At 42.2% G+C, this 21,696-nt stretch overlaps 1 protein-coding gene across 5 annotated transcripts in view; it reads right to left on the bottom strand.

Moving 5' to 3' along the window:
* ME3 (malic enzyme 3) overlaps positions 1–21,696 on the bottom strand; it is a 206,385-nt gene that overhangs the window by 116,466 nt on the left and 68,223 nt on the right. For all 5 annotated transcript variants that reach the window (XM_077298607.1, XM_077298609.1, XM_077298605.1 and 2 more), the window contains exon 5: positions 1,049–1,124. In XM_077298607.1, the coding sequence (XP_077154722.1) occupies positions 1,049–1,124 (76 nt within the window). The remainder of the gene's footprint in view (positions 1–1,048; positions 1,125–21,696) is intronic.

The following is a 21,696-nucleotide window of genomic DNA, read 5'->3' as shown; positions in this document are numbered from 1 at the left end:
TAACTACTATAATACTGCTCCTATGTACAAGAATACAACTACTATAATACTGCCCCTATGTACAAGAATATAACTACTATAATACTGCCCCCTATGTACAAGAATATAACTACTATAATACTGCCCCCTATGTACTAGAATATAACTACTATAATACTGCTCCTATGTACAAGAATACAACTACTATAATACTGCCCCTATGTACAAGAATATAACTACTATAATACTGCTCCTATGTACAAGAATATAACTACTATAATACTGCCCCTATGTACAAGAATATGACTACTATAATACTGCTCCTATGTACAAGAATACAACTACTATAATACTGCCCCTATGTACAAGAATATAACTACTATAATACTGCCCCTATGTACAAGAATATAACTACTATAATACTGCTCCTATGTACAAGAATACAACTACTATAATACTGCCCCTATGTACAAGAATATAACTACTATAATACTGCCCCCTATGTACAAGAATATAACTACTATAATACTGCCCCCTATGTACTAGAATATAACTACTATAATACTGCTCCTATGTACAAGAATATAACTACTATAATACTGCCCCTATGTACAAGAATATAACTACTATAATACTGCTCCTATGTACAAGAATATAACTACTATAATACTGCCCCTATGTACAAGAATATGACTACTATAATACTGCTCCTATGTACAAGAATATAACTACTATAATACTGCCCCTATGTACAAGAATATAACTACTATAATACTGCCCCTATGTACAAGAATATAACTACTATAATACTGCTCCTATGTACAAGAATATAACTACTATAATACTGCTCTTATGTACAAGAATATAACTACTATAATACTGCTCTTATGTACAAGAATATAACTACTATAATACTGCTCCTATGTACAAGAATATAACTACTATAATACTGCTCCTATGTACAAGAATATAACTACTATAATACTGCACCCTATGTAGTAGAATATGATAAAATTATCATATCTGACAGGAGTTGCTATTTAGTATAATACTGCACAATGTACTGTACCTTTATATCTTCTTCAGGCCAGGAATTCAGCATGTTAGCAATATGCCCTTTGTCGTGGATGGTTATAAACAGACCACTGTAACAAAAGAAAATACAACATGATTTTAATCCCTGTCATTGAACAGGAGAAGCATTTGCTATAAAAATACCGTATATAAAATGCAAGAAGTAAATCATCCTCTTTTTTTTTTTAGGACAGTGCGCATCAGATGGGTAGCGAGAGAAAAAATGAAAGCGGCACCACTGAGCAACATACCGGTAATAGCAATATTTACACACAGGGTCATTTTTATTAAGGATTTAAATGCTAAATAAATGCTTAATAATCTCTTTTAGTGGTTAAACAATAGTATGGTGTTCCCTTTAAATTGTTCATTCACATTCTCCATTGTTACACTGAATAGAACTAAGGGTGGGATTAGAAAGGGTTATGGACTCATAAGATTTATTTTCTTATTATTTGTAATCCGGGTTTCAAGCAACAAGTTAAAAATTTTAAGAAAACATTGAATAAAAACCACCGCTGCATTAAACTACCGCCGATCACCATGATACGTTGTAATGCACATTCTCCGGTTGATACGGTAACAATGTTCTTTTTTCCTAGCTGACAATGGAGGCCTCGGGGCGGACACACCAGATACTGTCCTTTTAAAGGCTTTAGTACGTTTTTGGCATCGGTGAAGATACTTTATAGGCCCTTCATCAAAAGAAAACCATTTATACAGAGGTGTCCAAGGAAGGGAGAGGGAAGACAGCGATAGTCTGGGGAGGAGGAGGATGTTGCCCTCTGAGCAGAAACTGCTGATCTGTGCGCGGATGGCAGAAAAAAAAAAGGTTATGTAATGGAAAGAGATCAGATATTTAATAAAAAAATCAAACAGAGATGTGAAATTCCCACAATTCATATCACAGCTGAAGGAGACGGAGCCAAATATTACATCCTACAATTAAAGGGATACAAGGAGGTCACAAAGTTCTGCCAGTTTCTTCCTAGAAGACGGGAAACTTCTCCCCAAGTAAATATCTCTGGAGATAAACCAGTCTCCGGCTGTGTTGTCATAAAGTATTATGGAGTTGGAAAAATATATTTGTCCTAGATATCAAACATGTAAAAATAATCAGGGAAACTAAAGAACAGAAAGCCCTTAAAGGGCTCATCCAGTTTAGGGGGTCCGATAGCCAGAACCCTCATGTCCAGGCAGGAGAGTAATGTGGTTACAAAAAGAGTGTCTTTGGCTCTGGAGGACCCATCCATTACACAGACAACACATTGATTTTAATGGCCAGAGTGTAATGCTTGATTTCTCCTGTGGGTGTGCTGCAGGAAAACTGAGGTTTTCCTTACAGATTAGAGCTGATCGCTGGGAGTCAAGTGATCTTTTTTATAAGAAGAAATGTGTTCTTGTTTGAAAAACCTTTAAAGTGCTGGTTCACGTTAAGGATGAAAATAAAAAGCTGGTCAGTGATGACAGGAGCTAACCCCCTGCATTCCAAAAATATTAGCAGGACCTTGGTCTGGTCCAGCAGCCACATAAGCCACGGACCGGACTACTGACTTAGCCGCTAGAACAGGGTCCTGTAAATAGTTTTCATCATCTCTATTTACCACCAGTTTGGACCATCTAATAACATCTTTTTTTCTAATAATTTTCAATCCAATATCTTTTCACCTAATCAATATCTATCCATCTGTCTATATCCCTCCAATATTTATCTATAACAGATGTATCCATTTTACTCATATCTAACATTAATCCATCTGACTGCATATCCATCTATCTACATATTTACAGTCTATAGTTTTTTTTTCCAATGTCTAACACATATCTTTCCATCCAATATATCTAAGTACTATTGTTCATCTCATATGTATTTATCCATCTTATATCTTTGTCATTGTCTAGGTATTGCAGAAATAATGCAATGATACAGTATGGAAATACCCGTGTCATTGTAGCAGGCACGCATAAAATGTCTGCATTTTGTTTCTATCCTTAACTTCTTGATTTTTGATTTGTAATGGATCGTCTCTCAGGTAGACGCTGCTACAGCAATCATCTGTGTCCTCGGGAATTTCTGCCCGCATTATCCACCAATTGTAAGGGATCGACTTTCTGGTTGACGCTGGATACAGTTCTTTGGTTCAAAACAAATATGTGGTTTATTAAACGTCCAGAAACCATCCAGCTTAACAAAACAATACAGCCTCTTCTGGGTACAAAAGGTATAACAGAACCAAAACGAAAAAGAAACAGTCCATACATAGCACCGACTCACTCGTTTCAACATCAGGTCTTCACTCAACATCTAGCAGAGACTGAGCCACCCAAGAAACTCTTTTCACCTTGCACACGCTGTGTCCTAATGATACAGCTGGACTTCCTTATATATGCCGTATCAGGCCCCGGGGTGGGAATATGTGATCAGCCATTCTCACCCTTCTCTGTGACTGTAAACCTGGCCCTTGACTCGCTCTATTAACTCTCTCAGCACTATACGTGCTGGTGCCTGCTTTTCCTGGCTTACATCACTGAGGCTACCAACCTCGATGATACATATCTCCCCTTGAAGACCTTTCCGGCGGCCATCTAACACACTGTACTACAAAAGAATTCTGATATGTAAAAGACCCCCACTTGTGAATAAAAACAGGTAGGTCCCCTTACTGTGAATGTCACATGTAGGTTTTTGAGTGGGAAAAAACTTTAGAGTTAATTCTCTTCAGGTCTAAAACGATGATTAGGGCATGTTACATCCCTGGTGTCTAAAACAGTGTAGGGTGTTATGACCCCAATGGCAGAGGGTCTCAGGAATAATGCTAAGTCAGTAAATACAGAAAACCAGCTCATAGGGCAGTGGTAACTGGGCTGACCATATAACTAATCCTAGCACCACAAATACCAGCAGCCGGGGAACGTTCCTACGTTGATCCTAGATGTCTCGCGCCAGCCGGAGAGCTAACTACCCCTAGAAGGGAAAAGAAAGACCTTTCTTGCCTCCAGAGGAAATACCCCAAAAAGTTGGATAGAAGCCCCCCACAAATAATAACGGTGAGGTAAGAGGAAAAGACAAACATAAGAATGAGCTAGGAATTTAGCAAAGAGAGGCCCACTAGCTAATAGCAGAATATAGAAAGATAACTTATATGGTCAGCAAAAAATCCTATCAAAAATATCCACACTGGAAATTCAAGAACCCCTGAACCGTCTAACGGCCCGGGGGGAGAACACCAGCCCCCTAGAGCTTCCAGCAAGGTCAGGAATCACATTTAGTACAAGCTGGACAAAAATGATAGCAAACAAATAACCCAAAAAACAAGAAGCAAGACTTAGCTTAATTTAACACGAACCAGGACCAGCAAACAGGAGCAAACAGAATGTGTCTGATAACACCGATGCCAGGCACTGGACTAAGGTTCCAGGAGGTTTATATAGCAACCCCCCTGAAGTAACGACCCAGCTGGGTGCAGACAGAGGGAAGGAAATCCCAGAGTCATATCACTAGTAACCACTAGAGGGAGCCAAAAAAGTCTAATTCACAACAGTAGGGGTTTAGAGTTACATCCCTTGCGGTCTAACGCAATATCTCAACATCTTGCAGAAAACCATTCAGACACAGTATTCAGAGGTTTGAGCATGGGTGGGGTCCACAGTTACAACCTTCATAGGCCAAAGTGAGTCCCCTTGTGATCTAGGAAAGTGAATGAGATAATGACAACTTATATGATACTTTGCAAATCAGGAAACATTCTGAAGGTCCCCCTCCCCTCCATGTAGACTCTGCAAAAACTCTTCCTGTTCCTCAGATTCATTTTCGTCTGGACGTCTGCAACTCATTAATGATCGATCTCCCTCTTACTAAACCTTCTCTTTTGTAATCCATACTGAACATGGCTGCCAGGATCATATGTCTGCCCAACCGCTACACTGATGCCTCCTCCCTGTACCAGTCATTGCACTGATGGCGCATCTGCTACAGAGTCCAATATAACCTTACCTTACACACAAAGCTCTCCATAATTCTGCACCACCCTACATCTCCTCATTCATTTCTCATTACCACCCTACCCATCCTCTCACTTTTGCTAACGACCCAAGACTAGCATACTCAATAATCTGAACCTCTAACTCTCATCTACAAGATTTCTCTAGTGCTGCACAAGTTTTCTGGAATGCACTGCCCCAGACTATCTGGATAATTCCCAGTATCCACAGTTTTAAACATAACTTAAAAACACATTTCCTTAGACTGACCTATCACATCACCTATCTAATCTACGTAACTATTCCCTGTTCTCCCATCCATGCACTGAATTGCACTTTGTATCTGTACTTGTACACACACTGTCTGGTCACTGTTTCATTCTTTGTTATTTGAATGCCTCTATTTATTATATTGATGGCTGGACCTTACACGACAAGCACTTTTTATTTTTACCTTTTGTGCCTGCCCCATTTCCTCATGAAATGTAAAGTGCTAAAGAAATATGTCGGGGCTATAGAAAAAAAAATATTATAAATGTTCAGAAAACTCTATAGTCACTGAAAAATGAATCTTACTTATTATAACAAAGAAAAGAGGGGCGAGGAGGGGGATGATGCTGCAGTTTTCTCTATTCTCTGTTCACAGGGGTGTAATAATAATAATAATAATAATAGTTTTTATTTATATAGCGCCAACATATTCCGCAGCGCTTTACAACTTATAGAGGGGACTTGTACAGACAATAGACATTACAGCATAACAGAAATCACAGTTCAAAACAGATACCAGGAGGAATGAGGGCCCTGCTCGCAAGCTTACAAACTATGAGGAAAAGGGGAGACACGAGAGGTGGATGGTAACAATTGCTTTCGTTGTTCGGACCAGCCATAGTGTAAGGCTCGGGTGTTCATGTAAAGCTGCATGAACCAGGTAACTGCCTAAGTATGTAGCAGTACAGACACAGAGGGCTATTATCTGCATAAAGTGTATGAAAACATGATGCGAGGAACCTGATTATGTTTTTTTAAATTATTTTTTTAATTTGTTTTATTTATTTTTTTTAATAGGCCACACAGGGATAGTTAGGTTAATGCGTTGAGGCGGTAGGCCAGTCTGAACAAATGCGTTTTTAGGGCACGCTTAAAACTGTGAGGATTGGGGATTAATCGTATTAACCTGGGTAGTGCATTCCAATGAATCGGCGCAGCACGTGTAAAGTCTTGGAGACGGGAGTGGGAGGTTCTGATTATTGAGGATGCTAACCTGAGGTCATTAGCGGAGCGGAGGGCACAGGTAGGGTGGTAGACTGAGACCAGAGAGGAGATGTAGGGTGGTGCTGAGCCATGGAGTGCTTTGTGGATGAGGGTAGTAGTTTTGTACTGGATTCTGGATTGGATGGGTAGCCAGTGTAATGACTGGCACAAGGTAGAGGCATCGGTGTAACGGCTGGTGAGGAATATGATCCTGGCAGCAACATTCAGGACAGATTGGAGTGGGGAGAGTTTGGTAAGAGGGAGGCCGATTAGTAGAGAGTTACAATAGTCCAGACGAGAATGAATAAGTGAGACAGTAAGAGTTTTTGCAGAGTCGAAAGTAAGAAAAGGGCGAATTCTAGAAATGTTTTTGAGATGCAGATAAGAAGAGCGAGCCAATGATCGGATGTGGGGGGTGAATGAAAGCTCGGAATCAAGGATGACCCCAAGGCAGCGGGCATGTTGCTTTGGAGTAATGATGGAACCGCACACGGAGCTTGCAATGTCGGGCAAAGGTAGGTTAGTAGAGGGAGAGAACACGAGGAGTTCAGTTTTTGACAGGTTCAGTTTCAGATAGAGGGAGGACATGATGTTAGAGACAGCGATAAGACAATCACTGGTGTTTTCTAAGAAGGTCGGCGTGAAAGCAGGAGAAGAGGTGTATAATTGGGTGTCGTCAGCATAGAGATGGTACTGGAAACCAAATCTACTGATTGTTTGTCCAATAGGGGCAGTATACAAAGAGAAGAGGAGGGGGCCTAGGACTGATCCTTGAGGAACCCCAACAGTAAGGGGAAGGTGAGAGGAGGAGGAACCAGCAAAACATACAGTGAAGGATCGGTCAGAGAGATAGGAGGAGAACCAAGAGAGAATGGTGTCCTTGATGCCGATGGAGCGGAGCATAGTAAGGAGGAGCGGATGATCCACAGTGTCGAATGCTGCGGAGAGATCCAAGAGAATTAGCATGGAGTAGTGACCATTAGATTTAGCTGTTAGTAGGTCATTAGAGACTTTAGTGAGGGCAGTTTCAGTAGAGTGTAAAGAGCGGAAGCCAGATTGAAGAGGGTCGAGAAGAGAGTTATCTGAGAGATAGCGGGTAAGACGGGAGTGGACCAGGCATTCGAGGAGTTTAGAGATGAAGGGAAGATTAGAGACAGGTCTATAATTAGCGGCACAATTTTGGTCGAGGGAGGGTTTTTTAAGTAATGGATGTATGATGGCATGCTTAAATGAGGAGGGAAAAATACTGGAAGTGAGGGAAAGGTTGAATATTTTTGTTAGGTGAGAGGTGACAGCCGGGGAAAGGGACTGGAGGAGATGTGACGGAATGGGGTCACTGGTGCAAGTGGTCGGGCGAGAAGATGCAAGGAGCCTGCTTACTTCTTCTTCTGTAACTGGTTCAAAGTCAGAGAGTGAACTAGATGCAGTGGGGGGAGGGAGGACAGTGCATGGTATGAAGAGATTGGGAGATGATTTCCTGTCGAATGTGGTCAATTTTTTCTTTGAAGTAATTGGCCAGATCGTCAGCGCGGAGATCTGTGGTTGGGGCCTGCTCTCTTGGGTTGAGTAGGGACTGGAAAGTGTCAAAGAGACATTTAGGGTTATTGGACAGCGAGGTGATGAGGGTGTTGAAATAGGTTTGTTTGGAGAGGTGAAGGGCAAAGTTGTATGTTTTTAGCATGAACTTATAATGGATGAAATCTTTGTGTAGATTAGATTTTCTCCACAGACGTTCGGCGCACCTGGAGCACCGCTGCAGGAAACGTGTTTGCAGCGTGTGCCACGGTTGTCGCCGTCTGTGCTGAGTTGTTCTATGTATAGGAGGTGCAGCTTCATCCAGGGCACTTTGCAGGGTTTCATTGTAATGCTTCAGAGCAGAATCAGGACATGAGATGGAGGAGATTGGGGCCAATGAGGACTGCAAGTTCTTCATAAGTTTCTGGGTGCTAATGGCCTGTATGTTTCTATAAGTGTGGAAAGTGGGGGTGACCTGAGCGGGATGGCAGTTCTTGATAGAGAATGAAAGAAGGTTGTGGTCAGAGAGCGGGAGAGGGGAGTTTGTGAAATCATCCACTGAGCAAAGCCGGGAGAAGACCAAGTCAAGGGAGTTTCCATCTTCATGCGTTGGAGAGTTAGTATGCTGCGAGAGGCTGAAAGAGGAGGTTAGAGATAAAAGGTGAGAAGCAGATGGGGAGAGGGGAGAAGCAATGGGGATGTTGAAATCACCCATGATAAGGGTGGGGGTGTCACAGGAGAGAAAGTGTGGAAGCCAGGTGGCAAAATGATACAGGAACTGATGAGAGGGGCCAGGAGGACGATATACCACCGCCACTCGCATGGAGAAGGGGACGTAGTGTCTGACAGCATGGACCTCAAAGGAAGGGAATACAAGTGAGGGTACTTGGGGGATAACTTGGAAGGTACATTTGGGTGAAAGGAGCAGACCAACGCCTCCACCTGCTCTGTTGTCTGATCTTGGGGTATGAGAAAAGTGTTCTCCACCATATGAGAGAGCAGCAGCAGCGGTGGTGTCTGACTGCTGGATCCAGGTTTCAGTAAGAGCCAGGAGATTAAGAGAGTTAGAAAGGAAAAAGTCATGAATGAAGGAGAGTTTATTACACACAGAGCGAGAATTCCAAAGGGCACAATTGAAAGAGACAGAAGGCATGCATGGAATATTAATAAGGTTAGAGGGGTTTCTGGGTGTAGCAATTGGGAGGTTTGACTGGCTATAACATGGGGGGCCGGGGTTTGGAGAGATGTCTCCAGCGACTAGGAGAAGGAGGATAGAAAGAGTGAGCAGATGATTAAGTGATTTGTGAGAGCGTCTCTTGTGTTGGATGGTGGGACTGAATGGATCTGCGCTGTTAAGCAATGTGAACAGAGCATGAGTGCTATACATAGGAGAGGCAAGGACAGAGGGGCCGATATGGATGGAGTGTAAAGAGTTAATGCAAGGGCGGTGATTGTGTGTGAAAGCAGCAGCCATGATATAGATTATACAAATACATATGGTGAGTATTTGTTCTGTTCCAAATGAATAGGGAATAGGTTTAGTTTTTCTTACCTGTAACTGCGACGTCACAGCTGGTTCCCTGCTACCTAACTGCGGGGAGCCAGCTGTCAATCAGAATCGCTTCTTCTAAACATAGCTCCCTCCTGCTGGCGCTCATTAAATGATGCTGTTACAAATAACGGGATTTTTACAAGTTAACGGCTATTAGAGGCAGATGATGGGTGAATAACTCAGACATCATCTGCCGGCAAAGATGACACAGCATATGATGTAACTGTATGTCATATGTCAGGAAGGGGTTAAAGGGAACCTGTCAGATAATTTATTCTGTCCAAACTACAGGCAGCATGAAACGCAGACTGGATGCACGATTACAGGTAGGTACAAACACTGGACAGAAATGAGACTAGTTCGGCGCTGCCGACCGCCGGTATCTTGCAGTGCTCATCAATCACCTGCAGAAGTGCTGAGAAGAGTCGGCTGGGGGTGATGTTGGACTAGTCTGATCTCCAGCTATGGTCCCCAGTTGGATCTTCCAAGAAATACCAGAATAATATACTAGGCTGCAAATGTGCATCCAGGCTGCAATTCATGATGCCCGTGGTATTGGCACCCCCCCACTGTTTAGTGCCCTCCCCCCAAAAAAAAACAAAAAAACAAAGAACCATGTGTGAGATATAGAGCCCTTTAGTCATGTTGAGGCTCGTAGCGGCTTCTCTTCTCTTTGACTAAATGATGATTTTCCAGAATAAATTAACCTAGAAACTGGTTTAATAAGGGGCAGATTGGCCCGTTTATGGCCGGCTAACACATTCTGATTTATAATAACTCATAGGCAGCTTTCCATAGAAATTTTACGCTATTTTGAAGTCAAAGAAAACAAGTTCTGCCTTCGACAACCAAGAAAAAGTCAAACTTATGGGAAAACAATCATTCAAAGTTCCATAAATAATAGCGTCGCCCAGGAAGAAAAATATAATAATGGCCCCTGGAAAGAATCCTGCAGGATTTGTGTCATTGAACTCCTCGCAGACATAAAGTTCAGATAGGTTATAAAGAGAGAACGGCTTTGACGAGCGGAGCGCGCCGTTCGGCAAAACACGACAATACGGAAGGTCAGAAGCAGTTCTCATACTTTCTGTTGAAAGTCTCCTTCTTCCCTTATGATCACAGAGATCCTTTGTTTAACGTTAGATTGTCGTTCTGTACATTCCCTTCTCTGATCTACTGCTAGAAAAATATTTAAAGGGATTACTCTCACTCTAAACATCTCCCATGGAGGGGGTCAACCTGCGGATAAGAACTGCCATGTAACTTATTGACTTGTCTAAAGAAACAATTGCAGTTATTTTAAACTGATATTAAATTGTAATGAAATAGGTTTTTAACTTCATGTAAACGTCGTCCCTTAAACATTATTTTTTTTCTAAAAAGGTCTAAAATTGTGTCCTGCATTTAGTGCTTCCACCACTAGGTGGAGTCAAGCGCTTAAAATAAAACAGTATGCAGTAAGCTCTACAGCTCCCTCTAGTGACTGCATAAAACAGAATTTATTAAGGGATTGTGTAAATGGCATAAAGCAACAAAAAAGAAGCTTGTGTTGTACATCACAACTGTATCATCAGCACAATAATCTAAAGACCGGCAGAGAGCCCCGGAGTGCAGGCAAGTATGGGCTCTTATGTTATTTTATACGGTTTCTTTCATTTAAGCAATAGTAAATCTTACTCTTCCAGTAAATGAATTTCCACAAAATAAGCCAAATCAAAAATAGCCATTTTCATGCTTTAATTTCCTTTGGCTCATATAGTGCTCACAAATTCTGCAGCACTGTACAAAGGGGGCCATCATTTACATCAGGCTTGGTGCAACATGAGGCTTACAATGAAATCTCAGACATTTTCAAGGTCCCTGTTCAATTATTGGAGCATGTTTCAATTAGATAACCACGTGCTCGAATGAAGCAGAACCAGTCCTGCTCTTCTAACCTCTTGTGATAAGACAATATGGAGGGACGGCTCCTGAAACCTCTGGTGATCAGCCCACATGGAAGGACAGCTTCGCTAACCTCTAGCAATGAGCCGATATGGAGAAACTGCTCCTCTAACCTCTGCTGATCAGTAGATATAGAAGGAAGGGTCCTGGAACCTCTGACGATCAACCAATATGGCGAAATGGCTGTTCTAACCACTGATGATCAGCTGATACAGAAGGTCGGCTCCTCAGACCTCTGGGGATTAGCCAATATGGAGAAACGGCTCTTCCAGCCAACATGGAGGGACAGCTCCTGTAGCATATGATAATCAGTCAATATGGATGGACAGCTTCCCTAACGTCTGGTGATTAGCCAATATGGAGGAATGGATTCTCTAACCTTTCATGATTAGCCCATATGGAAGGACAGCTTCTCTAACCTCTGGTGATCAGCCGATATGGAGAAACTGCTCCTCTAACCTCTGCTGATCAGTAGATATGGAAGGATGGGTCCTGTAACCTCTGGCGGTCAACCAATATGGAGAAACAGCTCCTCTAACCTCTGGTGATCAGATGATATGGAAGTACGGTTCCTATAAACTTTGATGATTATTCCATATGGAGGGATGGCTCCTCTAACCTCTGATGATCAGCCGATATGTAGGGGTGGCTCATCTAATCTCGGATGATCAGCCGATGTGGCGGGACGGCTCCTCTAACCTATGACGATCAAGCCCAAATGGAGAGACAGCTCCTCATTTCTCTGGTGATCACTCCATATGGAGGGATGGCTTCTCTAACCTATGGCAAACAAGCCCATATGGAGGGACAGTTCTTCAAACCTCTGGTGATCAGCAGATATGAAGGGTCAGCTCCTCTAACATCTGGCGATCAGTCCATATGGAGGGATAGCTTCTCTAACCTCTGGTGATCGCTCAATCTAGAGGGATGGCTCCTCTAACCTATGGTGATTACTCCATATGGAGGGACGGCTCCTCTAATCTCTAGGAATCAGTCCATCTGGAGGGATGGTTCCTCTAACCTATGGTGATTACTCCATATGGAGGGATGGCGCTTCTAACCTCTGATTATCAACCGGCATGGAAGGATGGCTCCTGTAGCATCTGGTAATTAGTCAATATGGACGGACGGCTCCTCTAAACTCTGGGGATCACTCCATCTGGAGGGATGGCTCCTCTAACCTATGGTGATCTGCCTATCTAGAGTGACTACTGTATGTGAAATGTTGTATTACACTGCAAGTATTCAAAAGCAATGTCTTTGTTAGCGACCTTCTATTCTGGCTCATAGATGGGGTTATCTGTGTAGTCCACGTGCCCTAATAGGATATATGGCAAGGAGGTGTCCAGATGTGGCCTCAACTTTAACACCTTTCCACAAATTTACAAACCATTATGCCCTAATTGAAAAATTATTACTACACTAGGATGTATCATTACATCCAATGGATGGCACAGGTACAAAGATGTGTCTGCACAATCAGCCCTTCGGATCAGGATTACCTCCTACCCCTCAATGGTGATTGCGACAACTAAACAGCCTGACAATAGGAGGGGGGATTCCTCTTATATCCCATCGGCCCTCCATAATCCATCCCTAGTAAGGTTTCGGGATTGGAGAGAGAGGAGTATGACTGCGGGATCTGACTACACAGGGTTGGTTTGTAGTCTGTTACCAAGGAAACACATTGGTCTGAATTAAAGCTGTATGCAGAAAACGGCTGTAGATTTTTATGCCCACTTTTTCTTAAGAAAAAATAGTATTCTATTCTATAGTATAACCTCTCTAGGTGGCCTGGTTTTGGTGGCGGCAGCAGTACAGTGCCAGTCTGTGTCTTCTGCCTCTCTATTCTACAGAAATCTGGTTTTTTTTGCTCACAATAATTGGATCTGAAAAGAAGTAATACTGATAAAGAATATCCTTGAAAAGATATACATTTTTTTTGCATTAAGCGAGATTTGTTTAACAGATGAACTTGCTGTGGGCGATGAGGTGCAGAGACAATTCATATGTGTCATCTCAGGACCTCAGGACTAATGGTGCAGAGCCGACATCACTTTATTAATCAGCGCACGATTTGTGTGAAATCATAAGGACACATGAAATCATATGTAATCCCCTACAGAATGGCAGGACGCGCCAACATAACATATAGCGAACAGATGGGTTGTCAAGGAAATAACATAATATTTCTATAGGATTATCCATCTTATAAAGCCATAATGGAATGACGAGACCCCACGACTACTGTGACCGACGGACCATCAGTTACAAGGGTTCCCCATTGTGGAGGGTCTGTTCTCGTTTTTAGGGTTTCCTAAAAAATACTCTGATGACTGTCAGCACGACTCCTGTCACCAACAGCGATCAGCACTGAACTAACTAAACTCTTCCCACCGCTGCAATTTTGTTATTTTTGCCGTTTCGTATATATATTTTTTATTTTTCGGTCTGCGTAGCCGTATGATGACTCATTTTATGCAGGACGAGCTGTAGTTTTGACATCATTCGTTTGATCAAACAATGTACTGAAAAATAGAAAAAAAAAATCCAAGAGGAGTTAAAAAAAACCAACCAAAAAAAAAAAACAATTTTGAAATTACTTACAACATATTCACTGTGCTGTAAAAATTACCTGACAGTATAATTTTCCAAGTCATTACGTACGACTGCGATGATGCGATTATAGATATGGCAGAGGTTAATATATATATTATTTGATAGAAATAAAAAGCCTGAAAATTGTTTTGCCATTTTCTGAGACCCGTACATTTTTTACATTTTTCCGACAATGGAGCTGTGTGAGAGCCTGTGTTTTCCACGTGGAGTTGTACTTTGTTTTGATGCCATTATAGAGTACATATGATGTATAGATCACATTTTCTTTCATATCTGATTTTACAGAAATGCGGTGAGTAAAAAATTTCAATTCAGGAGTTTCGCCTTTTGGTATTTTTCCTTTACAAAATTTACTATAAAGGATAAATAATTATAAAATATTTAATTTTTTTAAAAAATCTCTTTATTTTTGAAGTAGAAACAAGGGGCGATTTAGACCATTAGAAATTTTAGTTATTATTTTTGAAAACTAATTTTTACTTTATTTTAGTCCATTTTTTGGAACCTGTGACTGTACTATGTCATGCTATGCTACAACACTGCAGCATGGGCTTCAGGGGAACACCAAGATGGCAGCGACGGGGAGGTGGGAACTCCAGCAGGCTCCTGGCTGACATAGAAAATCATTAATTTGCCGCAATAGTTGACGAACATCGGAACAATGAGTGGGGCAAAATTGTTTAATTCAAATTCCGGAAATTGACAGTGGTCTAAGCTAGCTCCGGTCACTGCTGGCTCCGGAGCCTGCTCCATACTCCCCATGTGTGAAGTACATGTTCATCACATGTTGGAAAGGGGTTATCTTCACTGCAATGCCACCACTCAGGAAGTTAGACAGCTTGGTTACAGGCCACTGAAATTAACTGAATGTCGAAATTAATCTAGAGGGGTTCCCAAGCAGAAGACCATCCCTCCATGACATCCATATACCCTAGAAGGACTAACGGAAAGGGATAAGGAAGCCAGACAAAAACTAAGGCCAAAAACAAGATTTCCACAAGAAGACAGGATATCCCTGATTTAGTCACCAGCTACGACCTAAGACACGATGTCTCATGTCCTGCCCTCCACAGCAGCCAAGCGACCACCACTGAACTTCTGTGGGCCTCTTATGGTCCATCTGCTTTTCAATCCAAAAAATATCTGGATTTTTGATTTTTAAAACTTTATTAAAATACTATGAAAAAATGTGAATTGTTCCTACTCTCAAGTGGCAAATGCCTCTTTAAAACAAATGGGGTGTTCATAACCTGAGAAGTGCGCTAGACGGAGGCTGAATGGAGAGCAATCACAATCCAAACTGGGCTTTCATTCTTCATGGCACACAGAGATTCATTATTAGAGAAAATATGGAAAGCGTTAGGGTGGAATCATCTCTGCCAAGTGGAACAGGAGCAGCCAGGGAGTCATTAGTCACAAATTATGTGAAGAACATGGGCGAGACGGTAACAGACGCTCACTGCTTGGATACAATAGCCTTCCCTCCGTCTAATGTCTGTACACAGTGCAGAGTTTACCATCTATGTCAGCTAAAGACATAGCAAGGTTGAGATTAGATTCTTGCCTTGTGCCAATCTGGCCTTTATGATGCATTAGTAACATTTTTGATGGTATCGTGCACCGATCCTATTCGCACAAGTGCCCAATACCTGCCACTCACGTACACAAGCCGACAGATATCTGTAGACATGAAGTCACCGGCCCCACTAATCTCCTGGATTAGAGGAGCTAGATGACCCATTTAAGGGCTTTATACAATTTAGACAAAAATTTGAGAAGTGGCTGAAACGAAAAAGTTTCGCCAGTCCTTGTCATAGCGGACGTTGCCTATTTTTATTATCTGCCGAGATAAAACACGGAGGGTCATTGGTGGACTCGACCCATTCATGTCTTTTTCTTTTTGGTCTTAATTACTGCTATGTACTAGTTTCATTAGAATTAATACCGGCCCAGACAACATATCACTACTTGGACATCAGAAATTCGATGGTGCTCAACCACATAAAGGAAACAGTTCCAATTTCATAGCTTTTCTTCAGAAGACAAACATGTGGTGGTACTCATCGGTCAGTAAAATAATAATCCTTTATTCCATGTAATTTACAAACAGAGTGGAGAAGATGAATACAAATGGACAACAGCTGTATCGCTGTTCCCGGCAAGAAGCTCCTGGCTGGTGTGAAACGGCTGTTGACCATTTGTATTCATCTACTCTGCTACGTTTTTAATTTACATGGAATATCAGCAAAAGCTTCCCAAAAGAGTGCTTTCAGGAGAAAACATTTTTCACTACAACATTTCCTGCACAACCATTCCAAAAAGTTGGCAAATACGCCCATGTGGTACACTGTCATGAGGTGGCCTAGTCGGCTGTGGTACTCCACCAAAAATGTGCTGGTATCTGAATTTTTACTAGTCTAATTGATAGTGCCAAGTTGCAAATATTAATATTACAGTCGTAATTGCACTAAATTGTGCCATTAGGCAAAAATGTAACATTTTACTTTTGTTTCCGAATGTGGATCCTTCTTTTAAATGCCCCCATGGGCAAAATGTCTTTGAGCTTTGATTGCATGTTCCACCCAGCACAGCGGGATATGATAATCGCTTGACCTTATCTGAACTCACTACACTGTACAGAACACAGATCAAGAGGAACGACTGCTTAGGAAGTCCAGGCCCATTCCCATTTCCTTTCCTTCCTACGAGGACATAACATATCACGCCTTTAAGTTCACGACTCTTATAGAAGACTTGGCACGGACCCTGATGATCGAATACAGATAACAGACGCTATGGACAAGAGGTTGAGGGCCTCACCTGAACTTCATCATCAAGTTCAACCAAATAAAGGCATAATTTCTTTGTACAGTGGAAGTCCAGGAGGAAGAGTGTAATAAAGTGAAGGAAGCCCTCTTGGGTGGGATTCTGGGTTTCCATGGAGTCCGTAAAAATATTACACTTTTCTTACACTCTTGACATTACAATGAAATATACAATGAAACATACCATGAAAGTCTCACCAGGGTATTTCCTGAAAGGTAAATTCTCTGAGATTTTTAATAGACATCTGTAGATTGTGGAATTTTGCTGATCATATAGTCATTTACACAACATATTCTCCGGAATTTGTATGTGACCCGTGAGTAAAAATTAAGCTATAGAAAAATGTACTCAAAGTTACAGGATTAATTTTGGGATGTTGAGAAAGACGGTGATAACGAACATTGGTATTGTCTATGTGCATGAAGGTTCAGTGGTGGAACAAATTATGTGAGCACCTAAAGTCCCCATTTATAAGCGGATAAGTTCATTAGACCCAGTATGGCTGCTATTTGCTGTTAAACAGCTCTGCCAGTGGTCACCTGGCAGATCATTATAGGGCTTTCACGGGCAGCCTTTGCTCAAGCCACTGCATCTTCACTTCATCTTTTAATGTATAAGCATCGGAACTTACACAGGGCCACTTGGGTTGGGTCCACAGAGTGGATACTAGCCAGTAGAGTGAGCTGGCAATAAAGGGAGGTATAAGCAGAGTCAATACTAAAGACATCAGAAATAAAGATGGGCGGACAGTTACAAAAAGTTCGGGTTCGGGTACCAGAACAGTACACGGACCTGAACCCAGAATTTTTCCTACGGTGCTAGCGGGGATCTCACAGAGGTCATGGCAGTTCAGCCCAGCTGGGAACACAGCATCAGTGACTGGAGGTAATCTCGATGATGTCACTCCCGGTCACTGATCTCATTCCCCAGTGGTTCTCAGCCTGGACGGTCCCATCTTGGAACCGTCCAGGTTGCAAACTGTTTTTCCCCCAGATATGGATTACTGCGTGAGACAGAACGATGGAGTGGTGAGGGATATTGTTTTTATTTTTGTTTTATTACAGGAGAACGAGGGCTTCGGTGGAATTAGGTGCTAGGTGAGTATACCTGTGCTTGTTATTTTTAAATAAAAAAGTAAAACTGTGTTTTGTTTTATTTCTAATAAAGGACTTTATTCTGGCTGTGTCTTTATTTACAACACAACTATAGGATTATTAATGGATAGGTATCTTATAGACACCTCTCCATTACTAAGCCATGAGCTTGATGTCACCTGACAATACAAAGGTGACATCAACCCCACAAATATTAACCCCACTTGCTACCACTACAGGGCAAGTGGGAAAAGCTGGGCAAAGCGCCAGAAATTGCGCATTTAATAGATGTGCCTTTTCTGGGCAGCTGCGGGCTGTTATGTTTAGGCTGGGGGGGCAATATCCATGGCCCCTTACTAAACTGAGAATACCAGCCCCAGCTGTGAACTTTAGCAAGGCTGATTGTCAAAAATGGGAAGGGGGGGGGACTCCACACCATTTTTAAAAATTATTTATTTAAATAATTAAAAAAAAACAGCATGAGGACCCCTCTAGTCTTGATAACCAGCCTTGTTAAAGCTGACAGCTGAGGGTTGCAGCCCACAGCTGTGAGTTTTGCCTGGCTGGTTATCAAAAACAGAGGGGAACCCATGCCGTTCTTTTTTTAATTATTTATTTACAGCGCAGGAGCAGCTAATGAATACACCCGTCAGCAGTCTGTTTTCGGTGTCCGTGCCCAAACAGTAGGTTTTCGGTACGAATGCCGAACTTTACTGTTTGGGTTCGCCCATCTCTAGTCAGAAAACAAAGTCAGCATCATCAGGAACAGGTTAAAAGACACCGAGGTCAGCAACTAAATCACACACAGGATCAGGGCAACAGAGGAATAGGGACAGAACAAGGAATGGCCTATTAACTGGTAACTGGAGACAGAGTCCTGCCCGAGGCTCACAGAAGGGAGGTAATGAGATGACCATGAACTAACCTGCAATCTCCTTTCCTGGACGGCACATTAAATCCTAGAACATCAAGCAGATCACTCTCTATGGTTCTGCCATATACACCCTGTAGAGCTCCGATATTTGCACTCACTATGATTTTGCTATATACTTCATGTTTGGCTCCATTTCTTGCACTCTCCATTACTTTGTTTTTTACAACCTGTATGTCTGTTATTTGCATCATATATGGTTTAGCTATATACTCCCTGTACATCTCCATTACTTGCACTCTCTATGGTTTAGCTATATACTCCCTGTACATCTCCATTACTTGCACTCTCTATGGTTTTGCTATATACTCCCTGTACATCTCCATTACTTACATCGTCTATGGTTTAGCTATATACTCCCTGTACATCTCCTTTACTTGCATCGTCTGTGGTTTAGCTATATACTCCCTGTAAATCTCCATTACTTGCACTCTCTATGGTTTAGCTATATACTCCCTGTGTATCTCCATTACCTGCACTCTCTATGGTTTAGCTATATACTCCCTGTACATCTCCATTACTTGCATCGTCTGTGGTTTTGCTATATACTCCCTGTGTATCTTCATTACTTGCGCTGTCTATGGCTTTGCTATATACTCCCTGTGTATCTCCATTACTTACATCGTCTATGGTTTTGCTATATACTCCCTGCACGTCTCCATTACTTACATCGTCTATGGTTTAGCTATATACTCCCTGTATATCTCCATTACTTGCACTCTCTATGGCTTTGCTATATACTCCCTGTACATCTCCATTACCTGCACTCTCTATGGTTTAGCTATAAACTCCCTGTACATCTCCATTACCTGCACTCTCTATGGTTTTGCTATATACTCCCTGTACATCTCCATTACTTACATCGTCTATGGTTTAGCTATATACTCCCTGTACATCTCCATTACTTACATCGTCTATGGTTTAGCTATATACTCCCTGTACATCTCCATTACCTGCACTCTCTATGGTTTTGCTATATACTTCCTGTATATCTCCATTACTTGCTTCGTCTATGGTTTTGCTATATACTCCCTGTATGGCTCCATTACTTGCACTCTATGGTTTTGCTATATACTCCCTGTACATCTCTGTTATGATCCGGTGACCTTGGAGCCGCATGAACTTTCTCTGGAGTAGGTGGAAACTGTACTGACCGCAAAACCTGAACTAACACCGCAACTAGAAGTAGCCGTGGGGTGTGCCTGACCAACCCTAGACACCTCGACACAGCCAGAGGACTAAATACCCCTATAGATGGAAATAGGAATTCTATCTTGCCTCAGAGCAGAACCCCAAAGGATAGGCAGCCCCCCACGAATATTGACTGTGAGTAGGAGAGGAAAGACACACGCAGGCAGAAAACAGGATTCAGCAAAAGAGGCCACTCTAGCTAAATAGGGAAAGATAGGACAGAATACTAAACGGTCAGTATTAAAAACCCTTCCAAAAATATCCACAGCAGATAATACAAAAGGTTCCACAATCTAACTAAAGACATGGAATGTATATCTGCCACTCCAGAGAATCCAACAAGACTGAGAAAATACTGACACAATCTAAGCTGGACAAAAAAACACTGAATAGCACAGAATTATTAAGCACACAGCATGTGTGCCACAGAAACAAAACCAGACACTTATCTTTGCTGATTTGGCAGAAGGCAGAAGGAACCAAACCAGGACCAAAACCTCCCAACAACCATGGACAACTGGCAAGGACTAATGAATCCTGCATGCCTAAATACCCCAGTCAGAACTGCAATCAGCAGATACACCTGACCAGGACTGCAACTCAGGGACAACTGCATTACCACCTACAACCACCGGAGGGAGCCCAAAAGCAGAATTCACAACAGCACCCCCCCCTTGAGGAGGGGTCACCGAACCCTCACCAGAGCCCCCAGGCCGATCAGGACAAGCCAGATGAAAAGCATGAACCAAATCAGCAGCATGGACATCAGAGGCAAAAACCCAAGAATTATCCTCCTGGCCATAACCCTTACATTTGACAAGATACTGAAGCCTCCGCCTCGAAAAACGAGAATCCAAAATCTTCTCAACCACATACTCCAACTCCCCATCAACCAACACAGGGGCCGGAGGATCAACAGAGGGAACAACGGGTACCACATATTTCCGCAATAAAGATCTATGGAAGACATTATGGATAGCAAAAGAGGCCGGAAGTGCCAATCGAAAAGACACCGGATTAATAATCCCAGAAATCATATAAGGACCAATAAACCGAGGCTTAAACTTAGGAGAAGAAACCTTCATAGGAACATGACGGGAAGACAACCAGACCAGATCCCCAACCTGAAGCCGGGAACCAACACACCGACGACGGTTAGCAAAATGTTGAGCCTCCTCCTGAGACAACACTAAATTGTCCACCACATGAGCCCAAATCTGCTGCAACCTGTCAACCACCGAATCCACACCAGGACAGTCAGAAGGCTCAACCTGCCCAGAAGAAAAACGAGGATGAAAAACAAAATTACAAAAAAAAGGCGAAACCAAAGTAGCCAAACTAGCCCGATTATTAAGGGCAAACTCGGCCAATGGCAAAAAGGCCACCCAATCATCCTGATCAGCAGACACAAAGCATCTCAAATAAGTCTCCAAGGTCTGATTAGTTTGCTCGGTTTGGCCATTTGTCTGAGGGTGAAATGCAGAGGAAAAAGATAAATCAATGCCCAGCCTAGCACAAAAGGCCCGCCAAAACCTAGAAACAAACTGGGAACCTCTGTCAGACACAATATTCTCCGGAATACCATGCAAACGAACCACATGCTGAAAAAACAACGAAACTAAATCTGAAGAGGAAGGCAATTTAGGCAAAGGCACCAAATGAACCATCTTAGAAAACCGGTCACAAACAACCCAGATAACCGACATCCTCTGGGAAACCGGAAGATCAGAAATAAA

Source organism: Ranitomeya variabilis, chromosome 3 (assembly GCF_051348905.1).
Source record: "Ranitomeya variabilis isolate aRanVar5 chromosome 3, aRanVar5.hap1, whole genome shotgun sequence".
NCBI lineage: Eukaryota > Metazoa > Chordata > Amphibia > Anura > Dendrobatidae > Ranitomeya > Ranitomeya variabilis.
Note: the sequence above shows the minus strand (reverse complement) of the source record. Positions and strands in the feature narration are given on the sequence as shown.